This window comes from Phoenix dactylifera, chromosome 14 (genome assembly GCF_051530095.1).
Source record: "Phoenix dactylifera cultivar Ajwa chromosome 14, Ajwa_hap1_PhDact_Kaust_v1.1, whole genome shotgun sequence".
Classification (NCBI taxonomy): Eukaryota; Viridiplantae; Streptophyta; class Magnoliopsida; order Arecales; family Arecaceae; genus Phoenix; species Phoenix dactylifera.
Window position 1 is genome coordinate 11,070,432 of NC_143203.1, and position 25,075 is coordinate 11,095,506.

The 25,075-nt window shown below is 37.0% G+C and overlaps 1 protein-coding gene across 1 annotated transcript; it reads right to left on the reverse strand.

The window, feature by feature from the left end:
* Nucleotides 1-1,029: 1,029 nt before the first annotated feature.
* LOC103723089 (uncharacterized) lies at nucleotides 1,030-24,293 on the reverse strand. The gene is made up of 7 exons (XM_008813897.5): nucleotides 23,831-24,293; nucleotides 19,047-19,194; nucleotides 16,960-17,151; nucleotides 3,547-3,675; nucleotides 2,485-2,654; nucleotides 2,265-2,395; nucleotides 1,030-1,393 (listed from the first exon to the last, which is right to left on the reverse strand). Exons 1-7 carry the CDS (start codon nucleotides 24,039-24,041, stop codon nucleotides 1,316-1,318), a joined length of 1,059 nt encoding a protein of 352 aa, XP_008812119.3. The 5' UTR covers nucleotides 24,042-24,293; the 3' UTR covers nucleotides 1,030-1,315.
* Between the last annotated feature and the right edge of the window lie 782 nt (nucleotides 24,294-25,075).

The window sequence follows — 25,075 nt, forward strand, 5'->3', positions numbered from 1 at the left end:
GTTAGTGACTGGGACTCTGTGTTTGTGAGTACCTTCTAGCATGAGTTCTTCAAACTTCAAGAAGCCACGCTCAACATGAGTTCAGCATATCACCCACAATCCGACGACCAAACTGAAGTCGTTAACAAATGCGTGGAGTAGTACCTAAGATGTCTGTGTAGTCAATTTCCAAAGACATGGGAGCAAAACCTGGCTTTGGCAGAGTATTGGTATAGCACCGCCTTTCACTCCGCCGCTGAGATGACGCCCTTTTTGGCGTTATATGGGAGAGCACCACCCTCGATCATGCAGTACATGGAAGGAGTTTCAGCTGTCGATGAGGTCGATAGAAACTTGACCCATCGTGGCCAATTGATGAGAGAGTTGAAAAGTAACTTGGAGAAGACGCAATGCCACATGAAACAACAGGCAGACAAGAAGAGGAGGGTGGTTACACTTGCAAAAGGAGAATGGGTGTTTCTAAAACTACCTCCTTATCGACATCATAGCCGAGCTTACCAAAAGCTCACTCAGAAGTATTTCGGACCCTATCGTATCACCGAGCGCATAGGGCCAGTAGCCTATCGGCTCACGTTACCAGAAACCTTTAAGGTTCACCGAATGTTTCACTAATCACTTCTCAAAAAGAGGCTTGGAGATGGGCAAGTTCCTTGTACGGGACCACCACCATCTGGTGCAGGTGATTTCAGCTAATGCACTGCATTCTGCAGGATATTATACAGGTTTTGCTGATGTTCTGTTCCAGTTTACTTGCTGTTGCGATGCTCAAGATGTTTCTCTTACAACATTGCAGGTTGGGTTCTATGTTGAATGTGAATATGTTTGGGATGTCAGCTGGTATGTATTCTGAATTAGCTACAAACCTTTGTATGTTTGGGTTTTTGTCGCAATCATGATTAGCCACACAAATAATCTGCATTTGGAACATTGCTTATATTTCGCTCTAGTTAACAAATACTAAAAATAACCGATAATAAAATGAAGGGTTGCATTCTAGATGCAAACAGTATGAAGGCAGACCAAACGACAAAAAGAAAAAATCGAGAACCAAATGACATTTCTATTCACTTCTCTTCCATTTACATTGTATGCTACGAGCCAAGAATTGACAGAAGGAAAAAGATGGAATTTGCATGCACTGGGTATAAAATTCAGTAATCAGGTCAAACAACTGCCCAAAGTTTTAATGCCAATGGAGGTGCTACTGACAGCAGAGCAATTTTCCCTTTTTTCAGCTTTCATGTTAATCTCCTATCTGTAAATGTGTTACTGTACGGTAGACACTTTCTTCAGAAGTTGGATAACTTTAGTCAGGTCAACTGCCGTGATCACCCGTAAATTCTTTACTGTAATGATTCCAAGCTAGCAACGCTGCCCCGACAGCTGGTTCCACCTGCAATTGAGAGTTACGTGCTCGAATGGAAAAGAGAGAAGGAAAATAACTTAAGGTTCACATTGTCAGCGATTGCATGATAGTATCATGACAACATCTGTAAAAATTGGGAATTAGGGAAGACTGAGAAGAAGATTCATAAGCCCATACTTCATCCAAACAAGCTCTTTTATTAGAACTAGGACTTATGTCATCTGGTTCATGTTATAGAAATTGTAACTCCATATGGAACAAGAGATTCTACGCAACCAATGATGTGAACAATTCAGCTACTTCTGCTTTAGACAATAATCTTGGCATCAGACAGATGGTGTTCAAAAGCATGTCAACATGAATTTTACATAGAAAGGGATCTATCACATATTTTAATTTAAGGAATAGGAAGTATTAATGTAATAAATTGCTAGAAATAGATAATGTGGCTGAATGGTTATTGTGTTACTTGAGTAGCCAGACCATGGAAAAAGCTGATAAATTCATTGAAATACACAAAAAGAGGAATAAAGTGTTGACTTAGTTTCTACAGATATAAACAATTGTGACAAGATTTTTGTCTACTAGAACTCCACCTAGTCTTTATTGCTTAAAGTTAATACCATCTTCGCCAAAATTTATAGTAATCATGTCAAATTCCATGGTTTTCAGTTGTAATAATTATACGGTCCATTTCTACAACATCCAAAACCACAACCAATATGGGAAATAGAAATTGTATGGGGTAAGGTTCATTTATGCTGATATATCTGACCCATGGTGAAAAACAATATCAGAAATTGAAAATATTATGGAAAAAACAAATTTCTCAAAGCCAGACACCATTAAGAGGCGCCATTTCTACCACTAAATGATTATAGATTGGAGGTCTACACACCTTAGGTTGAATAGGATGAGCACCAGCGTAAACCTTGGAGATGCAATTTATGACTTCTTTCCCTATATCCCATTTCTTGTTCGCTTCAAGAACACCTCCAACCATAACAAGTGGGAATGGATCCTTTCCATCTGCAACTAAAAAGCACCAATTAAAATCTCAACACCTGTAAGCAACCCAAATGAGTAAAACCTATGTGGATCATCATGGTTTCCTGCACCTTTGCCACACAATCTAAGTCTTCGGACAACAGCTATGACACTATCAGCCAACTCTTGGACTGAATCATATAATATTCTGTTTGCAACTTCGTCACCTTCTTCAGCTGAAGATACCACTACTGGAACTAGTGCAGCAATACGAGCCCAAGAGGGATCAGCATAGGTCCACCTATGCCGCATAAAAATAAAAAGTAAATGCTTGTTTCTGGGTTTGACATTCTAGTTTACTGCACCCATGAAACTGATCAACTGAAAAACATCTGCAGCATGCCATGCAGTTGCTAATCATAAAAACAAAGCCTTATTTGAACAAGAACTTATATTCTCATTTGTATTCATGTGCATTTTATGTCCAAAGATACAACAGAATCTGGACTCAGAGAAATTTGTAGAAATGCAGCAGAAAGACCAGTGAAATAAGGAAATATTTAGCATGCTTTTGAAATGAATTTTAAGATCAACAATACTCGTAAACATTTCCACGATAAACCACTATGAGAAATTAAGTTGAGGGGTAAAACAAACAATCCAAACCAAGGTTCGAAATCTTGATACTGGATCTTGTACCAATACCATGGTGGTATAGTGTCGGTATGCCTGGTACAATAGTCGGTTTGACGTACCAGGACTCAGTACACTTCCTGCACCGAGTCTCAGTTCAGTCTTATACGGTATGGTATGCCCGGTATGGTGCGGTATGCACTGGTACAGTGAACCTTGATCCAGACAGACCAAGTAACATTATCCTTCTATAACTGGTAGCCAGAGAAGCAGCTGTCAACCACCTAAAGACCTGCAAATAAATTCTGCACGGTCCATCAGATAACTTGACGCACAAGTATCTGAATCTTTGCGCAAGGATCCTTTTCTATTATGAATTAAAAAAAAAATGGATATTAGTTTATTAGCCATAGGATTCAATTCAGCATGCAAAAGCAAACCTGATAAAGTAATAAACAGTGTTTCATGGAATTGTAAAATTTTATGTTCCAACTAATCAATCTGCAAGAGCCTGATTCCATGCATCTATTACGTTGAGGGATGCAAAGTTAAGGAAGTACCCAATTAGTTCATCTGGTGAAGAAAGACCAAGTATGTCAAGAATGTTTTTTGTTAGTTTTGTTTGGGGTCCACGACCATCATGTGCCCTGATCACCGCAGTCAACGCCTGCGCAGCAATTCCATACCCACTGCATGAAGTACACATCTAGTCACCTACATTTTCTTTGCAACTAAAAAAACATGAAAGAGGGTATTTATAAGAAAAAAACAAATAAATCTAAAAGGGAAACATGATTCACACTTGACATTCTACATCCGTAATACTAATCATCCAAAGAAAAGAGAAGACATCGTTCAACAACAAAGGCAATCTGGCACTTGCATGTATAAGCTAGTTAATGCATGCATGTACACCTGAAAACTTGACAACTAGAATATGACAAGTAGATATGTTTGTGCATTTATTCATATGTACTAAGTCATATAAAGATCAGACTGTAGCATCTAAATATGCACAAATCATATTCAAATTTAATTTCAGAAAGCTACTGGCTTTCTGCATGAGCTAGTTAAGACAAAGCAATGAACAAAATCCTCTCCCTTCCCCTAGGTACCTTCCTTGTCAATCATCCTTCCCTTTCACAAAAATTCTTTTTTCCCCAATACTTTCCCCTCTCTCCTCATGATTTTCCCTGAATTTTTTAGAATTACAGCTACAGACTTAGATACACTGGAGAGGACTATTGTTTTGGTTTTCAATAACGAAATTGGCATATTTTCATTTCAATAGCATGCATATCCAGCATGAATCATACAACTCATTTATCATGCTTGATTGGCATCATAATCTTGAGAGAACAGATAATGGTTTTGGTTTTCAATAATGAAATTGGCATATTGCAATAGCATGCATATCCAGCATGTATCATACAATTCAGTTATCATGCTTGATTGGCATCATAATCTTGCTGCAGTCGATGAAGAGATAAAGAAGCCAATTTTGAAGGAGTTCATTGAGAAAGTTGGAAGGAAACAAGCAATACATTTTCAAACATGAATATGTTCCCCTGAAAAGTTGTTAAGATCTGAGAATACTAATTCCCATCATTTCTGGTTAACAATTCTACCAAGGAGGCTTCGTGTATTGACTAAAGGAACAATTGGAAAAACGCGATCTTTTCTACAAGTAATGACACACCTAGAGCAAAATGTATGTACTTATATTTGGTAGGAAAAGCTCAATTTTAATGATAGCAACGTTTGAGGTACCATCCAGGTGATCCAAAGTCCAAACTGTCTTCTCCAGTCCAATCATAATGAAAACATCAAACGATCTGGAGCCTTACACAACAAAGAACAGGCTCACATTGATGAGTACCTGTTTAACAGTTAAAGTATAAACACAATGTGGAATACTGTTGCCGATACATAGCTACTGCACTTTATTTTTATCAATAAACTGTTTCAATTACAAGGTGACTATGGAACATAACTCCAACAGCATCAATAGTTAGGTGATGGTGGGTATTGCACCTAAAAGATATGAGACTGTGCTGTCCTCCAATCTGCAGTTTAACTTCACTAGTGTCTTATATTATGTCAATAACATAACAGAAATTATTGCAATCATTATGCTGGATCGACCATCTTGCAAGTCTTGCAGAAGTGCCTCTCTCACATGCATTACTTTATCCTCATCTAAAAGAATCCTAGTGCCCACCAAAACTGAAGTAGACATGTGGCAAGTTATTAAATACATAAAACAACAGATGACGATAGACCTTAAGGACAAGATATATCAGAAAATAGGCGGATTTTGTTCCAATTAATAGGGAACTCATGATATCTTATCAAAGCTATCAACAGGCAGAATATAGAAAAAGGTTCTAAAAATGGAAAGTATTTTAAATATTGGGTTCTTTGAAAATCTAAAGTAAAATCAAATATTGGGTTCTTTGAAAATCTAACCCAACCTAAAGTAAAATCAAATATTGGGTTCTTTGAAAATCTAAAAAATTGGTGTTTGCTTATTCAAATTGGTTGGGTTAGGTTTGTTTAATATGGCCATAAACCATCAAGCATACTCCAAAGGCTTAGTAGAAATAAGGTCAAGTAAAAAAGTGCAAAGGGTAAGACAGCAAACAGGCATTCAGTATTATACAGAATCCATCTGATCATGTGACCATATATAGGATTCCAAAATAAGGTGTCCATGTCAGTCCATAAGAATAAAGGTGATAGATGAAATAGCATCACTCCTATCTAAATAAGCTATATGCTCCAGCAAAAGTTATCAGTAAGTGTAGTGGAACAAAGGTTAAAACCAAATGATCCATGAACCCACTGATGTTAATCATTTGCTCAAAAATAATGAAAAAATCAATAGGAACCTAATTTACATTCATCTTTTCAACTTGGAGTAACATATGATAAGAGTATGACAAACAGTAGTTGTGGAAAAAAGGTGCCAGCTAACAGAATATGTAAAAGCATAATCAATAGGCATAAGAGAACAACAATTGTGAGTAGTCGTTGGCGACAATTGAGTTAGTTACCAAGCATCATGGATCTACGCCAAGTTTCTTAGTTCTTAAACAGGTCATATGTGAATTGATGAATGATACCCTAAAGCAGGCCTCATTTTCAAAATTTTGATATGACAACAGGTGGATGATTATTTATGGCCCAGAAAAATTGTTTGATGTTTAAGTAAATGATCTAGAACAGCTTTCCTGGGTAAGTGTCTAAGTATCACTTGAACCAGAATATAACAAATAAAAGGACACAGTGATCACAATGGCCTAGAGATACTCTAAAGTGATTACTTGCTACTTCTCTCATATGAAAGGACAAAAAAAAGGGAATATATTTCCACTATAGCCAGATTAACATGGATTAAGCGAAAATTGTGAATCTAAAGGGTTCTGTGATCACTGAATGCCAGCTAAACTTAGGGAAAATCTAACAAGATGACAATAAGGTCAATATGTCGTCAAATTTAGAAATTTGGTAATATAGTAAGAATACAGGATGAGCATTGTAAAGATGAGAAAGTTAATATTGTGAGGCTCTGGGGATTTGTATGATAGATTGAGCACATCAAAGGAAACTAGGACAGTACACCAATAACAACAAGGTGATGATGTGGTCATGCTGAAATGCCCCAATCTATCTTGAGGAGTCCCGAAAAGTAAGGAGACAAACTAAAAAGACCTAGATGAAAGTTGCAAGAAAATCTTTAGACACTTTTTTGTTTACTTATTGTAGGAAATAAGTAGTCAAGAGTTAGAATATAACTTATTGGTAATCAACGAACTGATAAAAGATATTGCTAAATTAGAAGGAAACATTTCTAAGCACACTAAAAGATCAAAAGGAAGAATGCAAACCGAGATTTCCTTTAGAAACTTGGAGGGCTGATGTGAGAATTAATTTGAGACCTAGCATTACTGACTTGTCATTGCTCTTTGTTAACAGAATCATATCTGAACATACTTATGGAAGTTATAGATCTGAATCTAGTAATCTAAACAGTGAAATATATCGTATTAATTAGATATCAATTCTCCCAATCAAGGCATCAACTTTCAGCAAAATCTTGAAGCGCATCCATTGTGCAACTTTTAGTTATATTCTCATTGCCCCTGTACACTCCATCCAGGTAGTACATTTAATATCTTATACATTGAAATGCTTCTTTTCTTAGCTATCAATAGCATCAACTTTGGCCAATCTGTCTGTCAAACTCTAAAGTATGGGGTCTTTCTGCCTTGCTGTTTGCACTAAAATAATAATATTCTTTCATCAAGTATGGGGACTTCCTTTCAATATGAGTCTCTAAGATTTTAAGAAGAAAATAAAAAAAATGGACGTGGACCACAAGACACCGGATGACCTTGAGCTACTCAATGGCAGGCAGATGGAATTATTGAGTAAATAAGCTAAAGTCCAAAATCATTTTTCCCTATTTGTAGATTTTCTTTTGCATCACTGAAATATGACAAACATCTAAACTTATGTAAAACAAAGAAAAAGAAAAGGAAAGTAAAACAAAGTCAGACTAAAATTGCTCTCACTTATTTAGTAAATTTCCACTCAAACATAAGCCATCAAATTGTAATATTGGAAGGTAAAAGACTTCAGTCCTTAACAAAGTTCTGTGAGAAATTATGAATTACGATTTACGCATGGTCAAATCTGATAGACACCAGATATAACTGTTGAAATAAAGACCAGGTAATAATTTTTTTAGTATTTTGTTACAGCATTGACAAGTATGGTATGTCGTACCGCTCGAATCAGACAATACGGAGCGTACCGTACCGTACCAGTTTGGTACTGGTATCCGATATGGATGGCATACCGATATTTGGTACGCCAAAAAATTTTATACCGTATTGTACCGTACCGACATTGTGGTAGTGTGGCACTGGTATGGAGTCCAATACCGAGACGACGAACATCCGACGCCACTCCACTACGATCCTCTCTCCCTCTCATCCCGCATTCGATGCTCCCGCTACTCTCCTCTCCCTCTCACATCTTCTCCTCCATCACAACTGTCAAGTAAGCCTCTTCTCCCTCTCTTTTTTGTTTTTTTTTTGTTTCTTATATAACTTTAAGAGGGATGGCACGGGGCTTGTTCTACTATTCATGAGCCCTTCCCAGGCTCTTTCTCTTCCTTTTCTCGATGGTCGGAGGCTGTACTGTGGGTGGCGGCCAAGGGCCAGCCACCGGCGCATCTCTTTCTCCCTCATTCTATTACCCAAAGGGTGAGCCCATGGGGTTCTTGGACAGGAAAAAAAAAAAGAAAGAAAAAAGGGGAGGGCATGCTCTGTTAAAACAAAGAACCACTCTTGCTCTGTTCCGTCATACCGGCCACCTCATCGTTCTCTCTCTATTGTAGAACCAAAAGAAGGAAAGGAAGAAGAGGAAGGTTGTTCCCACCCTCTCTTCCCTTTCTCTCTCTATTGAGGAACCAAACGAAAGAAACGAAGAATAAGTAGACCATCCCCACACTCTTTTCCCTTTTTCTCTGTCCCTGCTGTGGAACCAAAAGAAAGAAAGTAAGAAAGAGGCTGTTCCCTTTCTCTCTTCCCTTGTGCGTGTGCATGGATGCATGGGTCATGGAAGAGAACGGGCTACTATGCCCTCTCCCACCCCACAGTCCCTCTCTTTCTCCCTCTTCCCTTCCACCATCTTTCATTCTCTCCCTATCTATCTATTCCTTGTCCCTTTGGGTGCATGTGTGTGGATACATTTGTATGTGTTAGCAGTCAAAGAGCAGCCATGTCTTTTTCCATGGCATTATCTCTCTTCCTCTGTGGGTGCATGCGTGTGAGATGTTGTGCGAAAGGGGCCCGCACAATGCTGCCTCCTCTCACAATAACCACGGGTTGTGGCATAGACATTAGAATAATAGCCATTCCCCTATTATAGCAGTCATGAGTTTAGAAAATTGGAACTTTGGAATTTTGAGGGAAAGTTTAAAATTTTTTTGAAATTTTGATGTAGCCCTAATTAGATATATGTGTGTTTTGGGGATGATTAGGTTCCGAGGAATCCTAGCAGAGTGATCAGATTTTTCTAATTGTTGGCATATGTGACGTAGGTAACACCTCCACTTTATGGTAGTTGTTTAAGATTAATTGTGCAAATTGATATAATGATTCCCAAATTAATTTGTATATGAAATTTCGTAATCATGTGGGATTTGATTTATCATGGCAAATCTGCTACTTAACTTTTATGATCGAATCATCATTATGGATCAAGCATGTAAAACTATGTTGTGGCACGTTCAGCTGCAAAATTTGATGTGACAATTTAAAAAAAAAAAAAGAAGACTGGATTTATGTATATATATGTGTATACATGTATCACTTGCCTCTCAGCATGACTATGTATGGAATCGGACTTGAATATATGCCTGCCATAGGGGTTAATTGTGGTGACCCCACCACGAGGGTAATCATGGCGTAACCATGCCATAGGGGTGAAATGTGGCGACCCCGCCATGGGAATAAATGTGACATGACCTAAGCCTTAGGGGTTAAGTGTGGCCGCATGATCACTTTCCAATTAAAAACCCAAACTACAGGGGTAAATGTAGAGTAACCCAGACCACAAGGGTTAAATGTGGAGTGACCTATGCTACAAGGGTTAAGTGCGGCCATAGTTATTGGCTGTAGAGAAAAATAAACTATATACCCAAGTATAAATATGTGAATTAGTACATGAATGCAAGCATAGTATAAGTATGATATTGGATATGTGACTCTGATATGATGTATTGATCCATGATGTTGATTCTATTGGAAAAGAATGAAATGTATCATTTTAGATGTGAATATTATTGAAACTATTTATCATGAAGTTACCTGCATGAATGTATCTTGTTTTACATAATTTAATTAAGTTGCATTTTGTAATTTAACTTGATTCAATTTTATAAACTGGATTTGTTACTTCTGAGTTGTGAAGCTCCTAATCTTCACTTATATTTTTCAAACCCAGGGATCAAGTTTGGGCAAGTATCAGTTTTTGAGGCATGTGAATAATAGTAATGCCATCTTGCAAGTCAGTATGTTGGGTTTCAACGATTTTATGTATAAAAACATAAATATGGAAAGTTGAGTTGTAATTTTTGGACTCAAATATCTAGCTATGACTTAAGGTGGTATTTATGTATACTTTATGTGATGCATCAGCTTAATAGTATAGTGGTTCTGATAATCACCACTGCCTGCATATGAACTATGTGATTGCCAGGTTATATTGATACATTGACAAGTGAAATGCCTTGCATGCTTATAGGGTCAACGCCTTATGAGCGTGCAGCAGCTGCCACGCCCTTGTATCGTGAATACAAGGTCGAGGGTGTGACAATTAGAGTGGTATCAAAGCATAAGTTTAATTTATAGGAATTATCTCCTAGAAGATGACATAAGTTTAGTGTAGGTGGGGTAGTTATTTGGATCAAAGCATAATTCTTATTTGTTATGTTCTAAGTGGTTAATAACCTCAAATCTTAGTTTATTTGAAACCTTATAAGGAACTTTTGTTGTTGTTCAGTGTGAATTGGAAATGGCACCCTGTCGTGTTAAGAAGGTTGCTAACATTATTGATGACTCTCATATAGAGGAACCTTCAAATCAATAGGCTGACAATATTGGTCAGCTGGAGGGTGCTACAACCTCTGCCGGAAATATCCAGATTGAACAACAATAGCAACCAGCAATGCAAAGAATGTCGAACTGGGCCAAACCGTTCGGCCCAGTTCGGCCGGTACCGAGCCGAACAGGTGGAAAACCGAGTCGGTTCAACCTTTGGATTCGGTTCTGACCCCGATGACATAAAAAAATTTAATTTTCGAAATATATATAATTTTTAATAATTAAAAATTTATTTTTGGATTAAAAAATAAAAAAAAATAAAAAATAAAAATTATAAAAAAATATAAAATCAGAAGCATATTTAAAGGAAGGCAAGCTACTCTCTAGCAAAATTTGGTGTCCATTCATTTAAGTTTTGATGCGATCATGCGCACAGTGGCCTAGACCTAAATTTAAAAAAAATAAGAAATAAATAGCTTTTGATCCATGCCCAAGAGCCTAGAAAATATATGTCACATCTATTGTTGGGTTCTACATGAATCTGAGCAAAAATTAATTTTTAAAATATTAATATTTAAAATTTATTTTTAAATTCAAAAAATAATTAAATATTATCTCAATAATACCAAAAATTATGAAAAATTAGTAGTACATATTATATAATTCAGAAGTATTTCTGAAGTAGAAAATATATTTTCTGAATTTATGATATTTAAATATTTTTAAAATTTAAAAAATTAAAATAAATAAATAAATAAATAATATAAAAAATTAGTATAATGTGTTAGATAAATTAGATGTATTTTTTGGTGTAAAAAAATTATCTTCATAATAACGAAATTTTGCTATTTTTAAAGAATTGATAAACTGATGTAGTTGATAAACCTGCAGGAATTGAGCCATAAAAAAAAAACAGAGCATGATATTGATTGGGATCATGGGCAAATGCTTGCGAGTCGGCACCATTGGAAGTGCAACTAATGCAACACAGAGTTCAAAAGAAAAGGGATAACCAGATTGAAGCAGCACTTAGCTGGTGGTTACCTGATGTATCTATGTGCTAGAAATGCCCACAGAAGGTTCGACAGCTGATAAAGAAGCACTTCGCGGATTTCAAAAGACTGAAAGAGAGAATTTTCAAGAATAAAATGGAGGTAGACCACCAAGTGGCAGAGCCACCTTTCTATCACTCCAGAAAGCCAGAGAAGACGTCCGCTTCAAATAACGAGAAGGCACGGATCCAGGCTACCATGCAGGCGAACCTGGATGATTAGTGGCAGCAGGATGAGGTGGCTAGGCATAAGGCTCAATTTGAGCCCTCGTAGTACGAGTCGGACTCCGGTTCTATGAGCAGTAGGGCAGATCCAAAGTTCAAGAAAACCTCAATCAGGAAGACCGTCAGCAAAGGCGGTGGATGTATTGCATCTATACTAGAGGCTTTTGGTAGCAAAAAGATATTTGTATGTATATTGTACTTTAAATATGTGTAATTGATTATATTGTTTTAAAATTTTTACCTTACTACTTGATTTAAGGATATTTTATGTTGCTCCTTGTAGCATGCAACATCTCACTAATCAATTTATAATTTGTATCATTTTAAAACAATAAGATGCATCATTTAGGTTAAACTGGGATCATAAAAACATCAAACAAACATCAAATTAGACTTAAAATCATTGAAAATATTCAAAAAAAATGATTACCAATTAAATCAACTTAAAATACTTCCAAAAAATACCGGCACACCCTACCATACCGCATGTCGGTATGGTACCGAACCGTACCATACCGAATCATCCGCCGACCGGTACTGGTTTGGCGGACCTCGCTCCAGTTTATGGAGAGCGTAGTTGGAATACTACAACAACAGTTGCAATTTCAACGGTGGATGCAATAACAATTTCTACAACAGCAACAACAATTGTTGCAACAAAAGGAATCGCAATCATTTAGTGTTAGGGCCTATCATGGGATGTGTGGAGGCATTTCAGAATTTAAGAAGGTAGCACTACCATCTTTCAAAGGTACTACTGAATTATTGGAGGCAAAGATTTGGCTAGAAGAGATGGAGAAAGCCTTTACGATTATAAAATATTTGGAAGAAGATAAAATGGCCTATGCCTCCTACATGCTACAGGAAGAAGCCTCTGATTGATGGAGGATGGTACAAACCAAGCATACCTCTGAGACAGAGTGCTTCACTTGGGAGAAATTCTGTAAGGTATTTTACGAAACATATTTTCTTTCCAGTGTTAAAGCTTAGAAAGAACAAGTATTCATTGCTTTGAAATAGAAAGGCATGACTAGAACTTAAAAAAATATCGGTATGTATATTGTACTTTAAATGTACGTAATTAATTATATTATTTTATAATTTTTACCTTACTTTTGATTTAAGGATATCTCATATTGCTTCTTGTAGCATGCAACATCTCACTAATCAATTTATGATTTGTATCATTTTAAAACAATAAGATGCATCATTTAGGTTAAACCGAAATCATAAAAACATCAAAAAATATTAAAAATATATCAAATTAGATTTAAAATCATTGAAAAAGTTCAAAAAGAGTGATTACCAATTAAATCAACTTAAAATACTCCACAAAAAAAGAATTGGGCGTGCCGGTATCATATCGGCACGCCCTACCGTACCGTGTATCAGTATAGTACCAAATCGGTACCGTCCGAACCATTCGCCAACCAATACAAATTCCGGTACTAGTTCAGCGGACCTTGCCTCTAGTTTATGGAGAGCGTAGTTGGAATACTGCAACAACAATTGCAATTTCAACAACGGAGGCAACAACAATTTCTGCAACAGCAACAGCAATTATTGCAACAAAAGGAATCGCAATCATCTTTCAGGGGTACTACTGAACTATTAGAGGCTAAGATTTGGCTAGAGGAAATAGAAAAAGCCTTTACGATTATAAAATATTTGGAAGAATATAACATAGCCTATGCCTCCCACATGCTACAGGTAGAAGCCTTTGATTGATGGAGATATGGAACAAACCAAGCATACCTCTGAGACAAAGCGCTTCACTGGAGAGAAATTCTGTAAGGCATTTTAGGAAAAATATTTTCTTTCCAGTGTTGGAGCTTAGAAAGAACAAGTATTCATTGCTTTGAAATAGAAAGGCATGACTATAGCTCAATATGAAGCTAAATTTAATGAACTTGCCAAATTTGCCACCAAGTTGGTAGAGGACGAAGAGACTCGAGCCTGCAAGTTCCAAATGTGTTTAAGAGTAGAAATTAGGAAAGGGGTTTCACCTTTGCAGTTGACTACTTATGGGGAAATTGTAAATCCAGCTTTGATAATGGAAAGAGAAATCAAACAAAAACAGAAGGAAAAGGAAGGTCAAAGAAAGAGGTCCAAGCCAATGGCTTTACAAAGTGGGCAAAGTTTGGCTTGGCAGTCTAGAAGTTTATCCAAGAAAATATGATTAGTCAGCAAGAAAGGAGTTCTGACGGTTGTTCATAGTACGAATAAAGTTATTCGGATATAGACTGTCTTTGGAACACCGGTGCATGTTTCAGGTATGGATAGAAGGAGCATAAAGAGTAGGGCTTCTTCAACACCTCCTATAGCCCAGTCAGGTCAAGCATCAACAAGCAGAGCCCCTACTGTACAAAGTAAAAGAGAAAATCCTAAAAGAAGTGTCTAACACCAGTTATACAATATCCTAGCGGCACTAAAATTTATAGGAATATAAACTTTTGTCGTATAACACACACACACACACACACCAATATATATATGTTGTGATTAGCTACTCCTTTGTTGTTTAAATAAGTTAGGCAGTATAAAACTAAGATCATAGTCAATCGACGGAATGGAGACCTATGCATGTAAGACTAAGATTTGAAGTTCAAAGCAAAAGGAATTGTTCTGCGCTTAAATGTTTAAGATATGATATCAGCATGTACGGTGTGAGTATTTTGAAACAAGAATGATTTTCGGAAGTCTCTAGTATTTAATAAAATAAATGAATCAAAGTTTCGCAGCGAAAGAGTGGTGGAATTATAACTCACAGGTTACGTGAAAATTGTCGATGCATAATTGTATGATGTTATCCCTAGAAGAAGATATTTAGTCTGCATATATTTAATCCAGTTTGGAATTTATATTCCAATATATATATATTTAATGGTCATTTTGTATGAGTAATTAATCTTTCTGTGGTGGTAATTGCAAAGAAATGGAAGTTATCGAGATTTCATCAATAACTATTTTGGCAGAAATAACAGAAAAGCTAGGACTTCCTAAACCAACTTATGGACATGAACTTCACAATGGGCAGTATGTAATGTTTGCAGATATTGTCGTGAGCTGGGAGGAAGGGCCACGTGAGATTGTTAGACTATGGCGGCCCACAAGATTAGAGCAACAAGAGTCAGAAGAGAAATCAGTCACTTTTCGTATTAACCAACCCAAGAATCAATTTAATTTAGAAATTAATGATATAAATTTTGAGGATAAAGAGCATTACAGGTATGCGTACCAAAGAATCGATGCCAGCTGTGAGGACTTATGATCGGAACATCGATAGTTAATATGGGAGTATGATGTATAGATGAACAGATACCAAAACCTAATGGATGAATGCAATCAATTAGGAAAGAAGTAGAGAAGTATAAGATGTTCCATCCAGACACCAAATCATCGGTATGAGAAAATTCTATATAGGAAAAGAAAATGTTGCATCAGATAACGGTATGATTTATTATTTTCCTTAGATTTTAATTTCACATATATTATCCTAGTTCTTGATTTTGATTTGCACTGAGATTTTTATGTTTAATGATTTAGTAGTACAATAACTTTTGAATCATATTGTCTAGAAATTTTATGACTTGTTAAGAAGGTCAGTAGAAAGAACTAAATTTTGAAGAACATTAAAAGCTCTGAACTTAAGGGTATGGCGCATGAACATCTATCTCTAGTAGAAGTTACGCAAGATAACACATCCGAGGTAATTGTAGAAATAGCATCTTACAAGGTAATGTAGAACAAAGTTAGACCTTTTGTCTTTTGGGAAGAGAATCAGAAAAAGAAATGATTAGTAGTTGCAATTATACATCGATAGTGGAATAAATTTGGCAAATCCAGGTATTGTGATGTGATCAATCTTAGGAATTACAAGATTAAAGCAGATATATTACGTCCTAATTATTTTCAGTCTTCAGTACATAAATTTCAAGGACGAACTTTAATTAGGAGAGGATTATGTGAGGCCCAGGCCCAGGATTATGCGATGTTTTTAGCTTAATAGTTTAGTGGCTCTGATAATCACCACTGCCTGCATACAAACTATGTGATTGCCAGGTTATATTGATACATTGATAGGTAAAATGCGTTGCATGCTTATAAAGTCAACTTCCTGTGAGTGTGTGGCGGCTGCCACACCCTCGTATTGTGAATCTAGGGTCAGGGCATGACAGTATCAAAGTTTATTTCATACTACTAAGGTTTCATTCCTTCAAGCATAAAATATGCAGTATCAAGCTCTGTTGTTAGGATCAAGCGCTGACCACTACACCAAAAGCGACCACTGATAGTGAAGGCGCTACTTTATTTCCTTAAACCGCACCAGATCAACACCTCAAGTCGACTCTGACCCGGCCTCGCCCACCCCGAACTCCGATCAGGCCTCGCCCGTGGGCTTAGTGACCGCAGTATGTCCCATCCTACTAACCGGCGCATCCACGCTGGCAGGCGACAGGACTGACTCGACCAACTCGGCCTCCGCCAACGTTGACTCGGCCTCCGCCAACGTTGCCTCGGCCCCTCAGGCCTCCGCCAACAATCCCCCCTAGCGCGATGCCCGAGTTTCGAACTCGAGACCTCTAGCTCTGATGCCAGTTGTTAGGATCAAGCGCCGACCATTACACTAAAAGCAACCGCTTATAGTGAAGGCGCTACTTTATTTTCTTAAACCGCACCAGATTAGCGTCTCAAGTCGACTCCGACCTGGCCTCGCCCACCCCGGACTCCGATCAGGCCTCGCCAATGGGCTTAGTGACCGCAATATGTCCCACCCTACTAACCGGCGCATCCACGCTGGCAGGCGGCAGGACTGACTCAACCAACTCGGCCTCCGCCAACAAGCTCATTAAAATCTAATCTAACATACCATTTAAATTCAAATCTATTTACAATGTAGAATAAACTTATTGCTAGCATGTGTTGGGCAATATTGTTACTGCTCACATTTCAAAGCAAGTACCGTTGGAGCAATCATAGAAGATGGATCACCCTAAGCACCTTTGATACATACACAATTTAACATGACTCATGAGTATCAGCATAACCTATATTAGCATGAAAAAGAATCTGAAACAAACCTTCCCCAATCCCCCAAGACTGGTCCTGCACCAGCAGCTCGGGCTTCCCTTCCATCTTCAGTGAACCCATAAGCAATGGTGCCTGTGCCTGCAATCAGTACACAGCCATGGAGCTTTCCCATCGTGCCACTTGCCAGTGCTGCCACAGCATCATTTTCTACGTAGAACCGGACATGGCTTGGAAATATGTCTCTGGTACAAGGAACAACAAATTTAGGTGTCACAAAGTTTCAATTTTCAAATCATTTGAAAGGTGCAGCAAGGCATGGCTAAATAATGTTTCCATAAAAATCAAGATGAAAGAATTGGAAAAGATGAAAAAGTCGGGATATGCCGAAAGATGCAAGTAGTGATAGATTTAACAACAGCAGAGAATTTTCGATCATCTTTTAGTTACCTAGATTGATGCAAACAATAAAAAACAGCCCACTCCCAACGATGAACAAAAAACAACAAAGATACAATGCTAACCCACACAAAAAGATCCACCATTATTGCCCTTTCATTTGCATATGGTATGCGTTTGAAAAAAAGAATAATGCTGAAAGAGGTGTGAATTCAGCCAGTGTAGTGAAAGACCTGCAAATATGGTAGACCAATCAATCAGCAAAGAAGAAGAAGAAGAAGAAGAAAGGGGGTGGGGGGACAAATGCATATTTGGCACTATAGATTTCTTACAATCATTTATTCATATTATCTCTGTTTCGGCTCAATTTAACAAATGTTTAGTTTGTTAAGAGTTATCTAGTTATCTGGCTATAATTAATAACTATGTAATCTGTATAATCACATAAATGAAGCTACGCTAGAAGGTTTTCATTTTAAAATCTCAAATAGGAAGAATCTATTAGCATTTTGTTTGGAAATGTAAATGTAACATCTTTAAACACTCGCATTGATAAGTAGCTGCATCTTCATGCATCAATACTTTACTGATACCCTTAATTATCATAGGAGTAAAATTCAAGGATTTGGCATAAATAATCATCATCTAATTGGACATACAAGCCACTGAAAGACTAAGAAAATTAAGCCAGCTCAACAACCATAACCAACATCTATCATCCATCTTTTTTGGAAATAAGAAAGGTGAGAACATGGAGACTTCTTATAAGGTCAGAAATTCAAGGTGTAAATCTACACAAGCAAGAAAACTGCAGGATAAGCGGTCCTCTAGTACTAGTAGATAACTAAAAGCCATTCTCTATGAAAGGAAATATGTTTTTCCAACATCTTACTTTCAGAAAGTAGAAAACATACAGTCAAAACGTCTAATTCCATCCTAATATTAGATACAATTACATGAAAGGATATCCAAAGTCCATTACAAAGTTGGATTTCCAAATATGATACTTCTTCAGTTTCCTAAAAAAGTTGACCGTGAAATGTTTCAAAAATTATGAAACCCCAACTGTCGTGAGTTGCCTTTGTCGTCCGAAAGTTAAATTTCTATTAGGAAGAAAATATGTTTTTTACATATATGATTTCGAATGTACTACCTCAGATAAAAGATATGAAAGTGGGAAAGTTATTTAATAAGTTTATAGAAAGAAGACTTATTTGATAGTCTTTGGTCCGGTAGTACAATCCTTCGACTTGGTAAAGCAAATTATCCAATAACTATGACAACCATGGTATGCCGTACCGGTCCGTACCGGCCGGGACAGGTCGGTACGTACCGGTCCGGCCTAAGACCGGTACCAGATCAGCGTGGAATCCGGTACCGGTAGTTTATTGTTGAAGAACCGGTACGGAACCGGTACGTACCGGTCCGGGCCGCTACCAGTACGCCGACCGGTACCGGTACAGCGGAAACAATTTAACTAAACCAAAACTGTAGCACTTAAGTCTAAGAACTGACCAACTCTAGCAGCTGGGAGGAAATATCACAAAAGAGAGGGAAGAAATATATACCTCCTCATATAACTCAAAATAGCATTGTTATTTAAAAGAATAAGCAATAAGTAAATTCTGATGTTGTCTTGTTGGCATGGAGAAGACAAAAAATTTACAAGAATCTATGCTTCAAAAGAGTCAAAGGAGTTAAATAGTTCTGTTGCTTCCCTGAAATAAGTTATGGAACAGACCTGAGCCAATCCAGTAATCTCTGTTGATCCATAGGATGATTTACTCCAGATACAGCTAAGCAAACTGCCTGGACAGCTGCACGATTAGAGCAAGCCTTTGAAAGGGCTTGAGCCATAACCTCCTCTAGGGTCTCTCTGGCTGCAGTTTCTGTGGAACTCATGATAAAAACAACTCCTTGAATATTCATCAGTTTAACAACAAATTATCAACTTAAATATACTAGACATTTTTCTTATAACAAATTGAAATCAGTTAATCAAATGATATAAGCATTTGCCACTATGTTATGAAACACTCAAAAGAATCATCAAAGCATGCAAAATAATTCTGATATTTACTTTGAACAGTTAAATATTTTTCTCATAAGCATTAAGCAAGATAAATTGAACTATCATATCAAGAATAGCTTTGTGAATGACAAGCTGTCATCCATTTCTTTCAAAAGGTCATATCCTTTGGTAATGCAAACTTCCTTTAATTCTCATGCACCTTAATTTTGGGTATTCTTAGGAATCTGTCTTTTCTCAAAACCTTCTAAACAAAGGTATGGTGCCTCACATTGAAAGGTAAACAGGATTAAACTTGTATTTGAAAAACAAGCTAACAGCTATAACTCAGGACTTTAAAAAGCATTTCAACATCAAAATTGAACAACATTTGTCCAAGTTATGACAGGAGTTTGTGTGTGTGTTGGTGGTGGGGGGGTTACAATACCCAAGCGCACGCTAGAATAAGAAGGAAACAACCTACACAGGTTTGTAGAATTTAATTGTTCTCCAAAAGGAATGCCCCAATTAGTAACCAGTCACCTACCACCCGTCCACTCAATAGATTCTTGTCTCAAATTGTAATTCCAAGAACCAAAAAACAAAAGAAAAATTATCAAGTTTGAGTCACTGTTCCCTGGGCACTCACATCAAATCCGTTTCAAATACATAATCGAGTCGGATACATATCACATTCTTGGATACTTATAAAGTTCTTTAGCAGCTACAATTAAAGTTTGGAAGAGAGATGAACTCTTCCAACAATAAGTTTGATCCTATATTTTTGATATTAGGAGGGATAATTTATTCTTTCTAAAGATTAGTCAAGGATGTAGATATTCAAATAACTTTACAAAATATTATTTTGTTATCTTTAAGTTAATTCGGAAGTTTGAATGAGACACATACACATTGAACGATTTTAACAAACAAATATCTCTTTAATATTTTCTTTTTAATGTTTAAGCAAACAAAGTTTAAAGTTATAAATATAAAATTTAGTTAAAATTATGTTCTATCCATGTATCCCCATATCTCCCTTTTTCTCTCTTGCTAAGTTAGATACTTGGATACATGTCTGAGTCTGATTCCTATATGTGTCTAAGCAACACCGGTTTGAATCATGCAATGATATATCCAACCAAATTTGGTCCTATCTCTGCCCACACCTAACATAATTACCACCCTATGTATTACTCCTCTAACTACAATTCCCTACATAGAAGAAAACATGAAATGTGGCGTAGCCAAGAGGTGCCTAAATTGCAGATTCTGTCAATGACCATTATCTTCTGTCAGATTCAGTGTGGCCAAACCGTCCCAAATCACCAAGTATGGAGTGCACCAAGCTGAACCAGTTCAATTATACGGACGGTTTGGCAGTTCAGCTCAATAAAACGTCCAAACTGGGCCATACCATGCAGAACTGCCTAGTTTCACTTAGTTTATAGCGGTTTGGGGCAGTTAAGGTCCTCTACCCTTTCTTTTTCTCTTTTTCCTTCTTCTTTCTTTCCGTTTTTCCTTTTTTCCTTCCTTACTTCCTTTCCTTTTCTTCTACCTTCCTTTCTTTGTTTCCTTTTCTTCATCTTTCTATTTCTTTCTTCCTTCATTCCTTTCTTTCTTTCCTTTTTATTTTTCTTACCTTGGTTTCTTCCTTTCCTTTTCTTCTTTTTCCTTCCTTTTTTTTGTTCCTTTTTCTTCTTCTTTCCTTCCTTTCTTTCTCTCCTTTTCTTCTTTCCAACCTAAATTTTGATTCTAAGTAGTATAGAAAACAATCAATATATGAGGAAACATATGTAAAAAAAGATGCTCTAATCTGAGCATGGTGATGAGTAGCTTCTATAGTTCATGAAAAAGCTACCGCTATTTATAGAAACAAAAAAATTGAAAAGAGCATAGAGAGGAGCTACATGCCATGAATTAACTAAACCTAAAATATATAAAAACACCAAGCCCACAATGTTTTTTCTCTATTTTCTGAAAATCATCATTAGATGCATGAGATATTTTTCAAAGAAGAAACTGAATGTTAAATCAGCATAAACACCAAATCAGTCTCAAACTAAAATACTAATTATGAGAACTAAAGCACTAAGATCACCTTTTTCAAGATTACATAAATTAAATTTAATAAAAAGACTAAATATGATAATATAACAAAAGGTATCAGAATTGTTGTTACTAAAAACTTGTAATCAATGATCCGGATCTTATGATCTGGACAAAAATAGCCTTATAGGTTCACATCATGCGATCGGAATCTTTTAGGATCATAAGGTCTCCCATCCTTCCTTTCTTTCTTTCCTTTTTCTTGTTCTTTCCTTTCAAACATCATAAAGCTTAAAATAATCTCCAAAATAAAAAAAAAAACAAAAAAGTAAAAATTTCTGTACCGATATTGAATCGGTACGCATTTGCATATAGTCGATACAATAAGGTTCAATACCATACTGTATGATCAGGTATCAACATAGTTCTTGGTACTAAAACTGCGGACCTTCTCTGAATGATATGATATCCGATTCCTAATGATGTATAATCTATATGGTGATCAACAACACGAGCAATTCATAAGCAACTAATTTCATAATGTACTAAAAATTCTTTAAAGTCCCAGCCACCACATTAGATGCATCTAACGCCTACTGCCATAAATCAGATCATTCAAAGTGTAAGTTGATTTTGAGTCCAATTTCTCTTTCTTTTATAGAAATTCAAATTTGAGCTAAATACTAAGGGCACTGAGAAGTCCTAGCTATTGCAATGGGCCCTAGAAACCATAAATACCCCATGTGCTTTACATAATCTATCATCATGATTGATGGAGTTTTAAATTTCTTCTTAAATTTACTTGTCATGTAACACTGTGTGAGAACCTGTGGTTCAAGACAATGGTTCAGAAGAAGATGCACGAGAGGCCATGATATTTCAACTGAGGCCCTATGAAGGTAAAGGTTAAGCAAGAAAAGGTGTAAGGCCTTTTATTCATCCTACAAACTACAGTATTTTACATTAACACATTACAATTTTTGTCTCATTTAATTATTTTAGCTTCTGTATCCACTACTTTATTTTGCTTTCACTTGGTTAATAGGATATTTTTTAAGCAAGAAATTTTTGGCTATGCTGCAATAAAGGGGCTTTCACCTCTCAATTTTTAGCTCAATTAAACAAAATGCTTTTATAGGAGCCTATTGAACATGTCCTTTTGTTGTAGATGATTCTTCCCTTCTTTCATCCTCAGCTCATACAACTGTCGCATCAGGAAGAGCCTGTTTCAACATGTGTTTTCCATATACACTTCTCCAACATTTCCAACAATCTTAGCATTTACTCTGTCCATGATGTTGCGCACCACCATGTTAGCCATAAACAATTGGATAAATATCACCACTCTCAGATCTAGCTCCTTTCAATCTTTATCTCTTATTGTTGCCACCTTTCTAACATTCTTGTCCAATGCCTTATGCAGGCCCTATCGAAGTGAAACAATACTCACTCTTCTCTGTCTCATTCCAAAATTCAACTTGCTACAGAATTTCACCTTTCAACCATGGTTAGCAGTATCGATTTCGGCGCCTGTATTGATACCACAACATAGTGTCGGCATAGGTCGATTCATGGTTCAGACACTTGATACCACCCTCCCTGTACCAAGTATCATTTTGCCACTAGTATTACAAGGTACACCGGGTACCAAGTGGTCCAGTCTGGTACAATGAACCAAGCTTTCATCCCGCTAATGGTTGCAAATGTTCCTATAGACATCACTAGTCTTACCAAGCTTGGGCTCTAATATCAATCGTTGATATTCCTATGGATTTCTAAGCCCTAATCCTTTTGTAGAGCAAAGAAATCCATGTAAATTGAATTCTAGTCAAAAAAAAAAAAAAAAAAAATGAATGGCCTTCAAGATGAAGCATAAGCAAGAAAAAAACATGCCATGGGATCACCACACCTCCCATTTTAGTTCCATAAAAGACAATCATGCAATGTAACAGTATGACGAATGAACCAAGGTATGCCATATTGTATTGAATCGGACAGTTCTGACCGTACCATATCGTACCGGTCCGGTACTAGTATATATATATATATATATATATGATACAGGGGTGTACCGACAGTATGCTGAATTGGCTCCATACCAAGCGTCCAATACAGTAACAAAGTGGCACTAGTAAAGAGTACGGTACCGAGATGGCATACTTTAAAAACACAAGGAAAAACCAAGATGCTCAACATGAAATCAAAAAAATATGGAGACTTGACCATATTCAGGATAAAATAGAAACATAAATCTAAAATTCAATAGCAAAGAACAATTATTCCTGAAGAACCAAGCAAATGCCGATCTCTGGTTTGTAAATTGACCTAATTTATATAAAAACACATTAAAGACGAACACCCCTATGGAAATAAACTTCCCAGGACCCAAAGGAGGCGCCTTTCTTTGTGCTCATGTGGATTAAAAGATCTATACAAAAGAAAAGGAGAACGGGGGAAGGCATCGATACCTCCGACGGAGTTGTGGTTGGAGCAACCGGCGACGGCACGGGAGAGGATGGGGAGGGGGTCGGGGAGGGCGCTGGCGAGGGGCATTGCCGCCGGCAGGCAGACGCAGACGGTGGAGGTGGTGCCGCCGTCGAGGCCCAGGATGACGCCGGCGCCGCCCGCGGGCGTCTGGCTCTCGAAGTTCCATATCTCCCCATTGCGATACCTTCTCATCTCCACTACTCTCTCGATGCAAAAGGCAACGATCCCAAATATTCTTGTGATCTCTCTCTCCCTCCCCTGTTCCAAACAAGCGGAATTGGAGGGGAAGGAAGTATTGAGGGATTGATGGATTGATGGATTCGAATTTGGATCGAACCAGAAAGAGAGGGGTTTCGAGATTGGGGCGCAAATGGGCCAGCGGAAGGAGATCGAGAGGAGATAAATACTGAAATGAGCTGTTGAGCTCAGACTCGGGACGTTTTAGAGCTGACCGACCGGCGCGACCCTGCAAAAAAGGGGCTTGGGTTTTAAGGTGAGCCAAGCAATACGAACCGAATGTCTCCGTATTCCTTTAAAATTAAAATATATATATATTTAAAAAATTATTTTAAAATAAAATATTTTATTAAATTTCTGCACTCTGCTGGTGGTACGTTCTAAGTGTCAACAAAAATTCTGGCATCCCAAGCAGCCTTGTTCAACCTTAAGCAGGTGGCGAAGCTGGTAACAATGGGCTCTCGTGGCACGTTCCAAGTGCCAACAAAAGTCGATTGCCTCAAGTAGCCCGTGAGTAGGTATTTTACTCCCGCACAAATCCAACATTCTATATTTGATCTTTGTTTCCTCGGCTGTGACCTTTATTGCCTCGGTATACAATATTTCCTTTTTTGTTTTCTCAAAAATTCGTCATAACCTCAATATTATTGAATAATATAAATCTCTTTTAATAACATAATAAAATAAGCGGTCATTCATTGTTCTATTATAATTCTTAATTATCTGACCGATACCAATGACTTCTAAATATTAAACTTTTCACCAGAATCTCAAATCATAGCCATACATTAAGCATAGTGCGACTCTGATAAAAAAAAAAAAAAAGTGATTTGAGCTTTACAGCCTAATAATAATCCTCCACGCACGCATACTAGCATGAATATAAAAATAAGTTTTAGCAAATATATATAGCTGATAAAAAAATAGTAAGATTTACATATCAATAGTCCGATAATTGAATAAGTGTTTAACAATCCAGTGTATATATT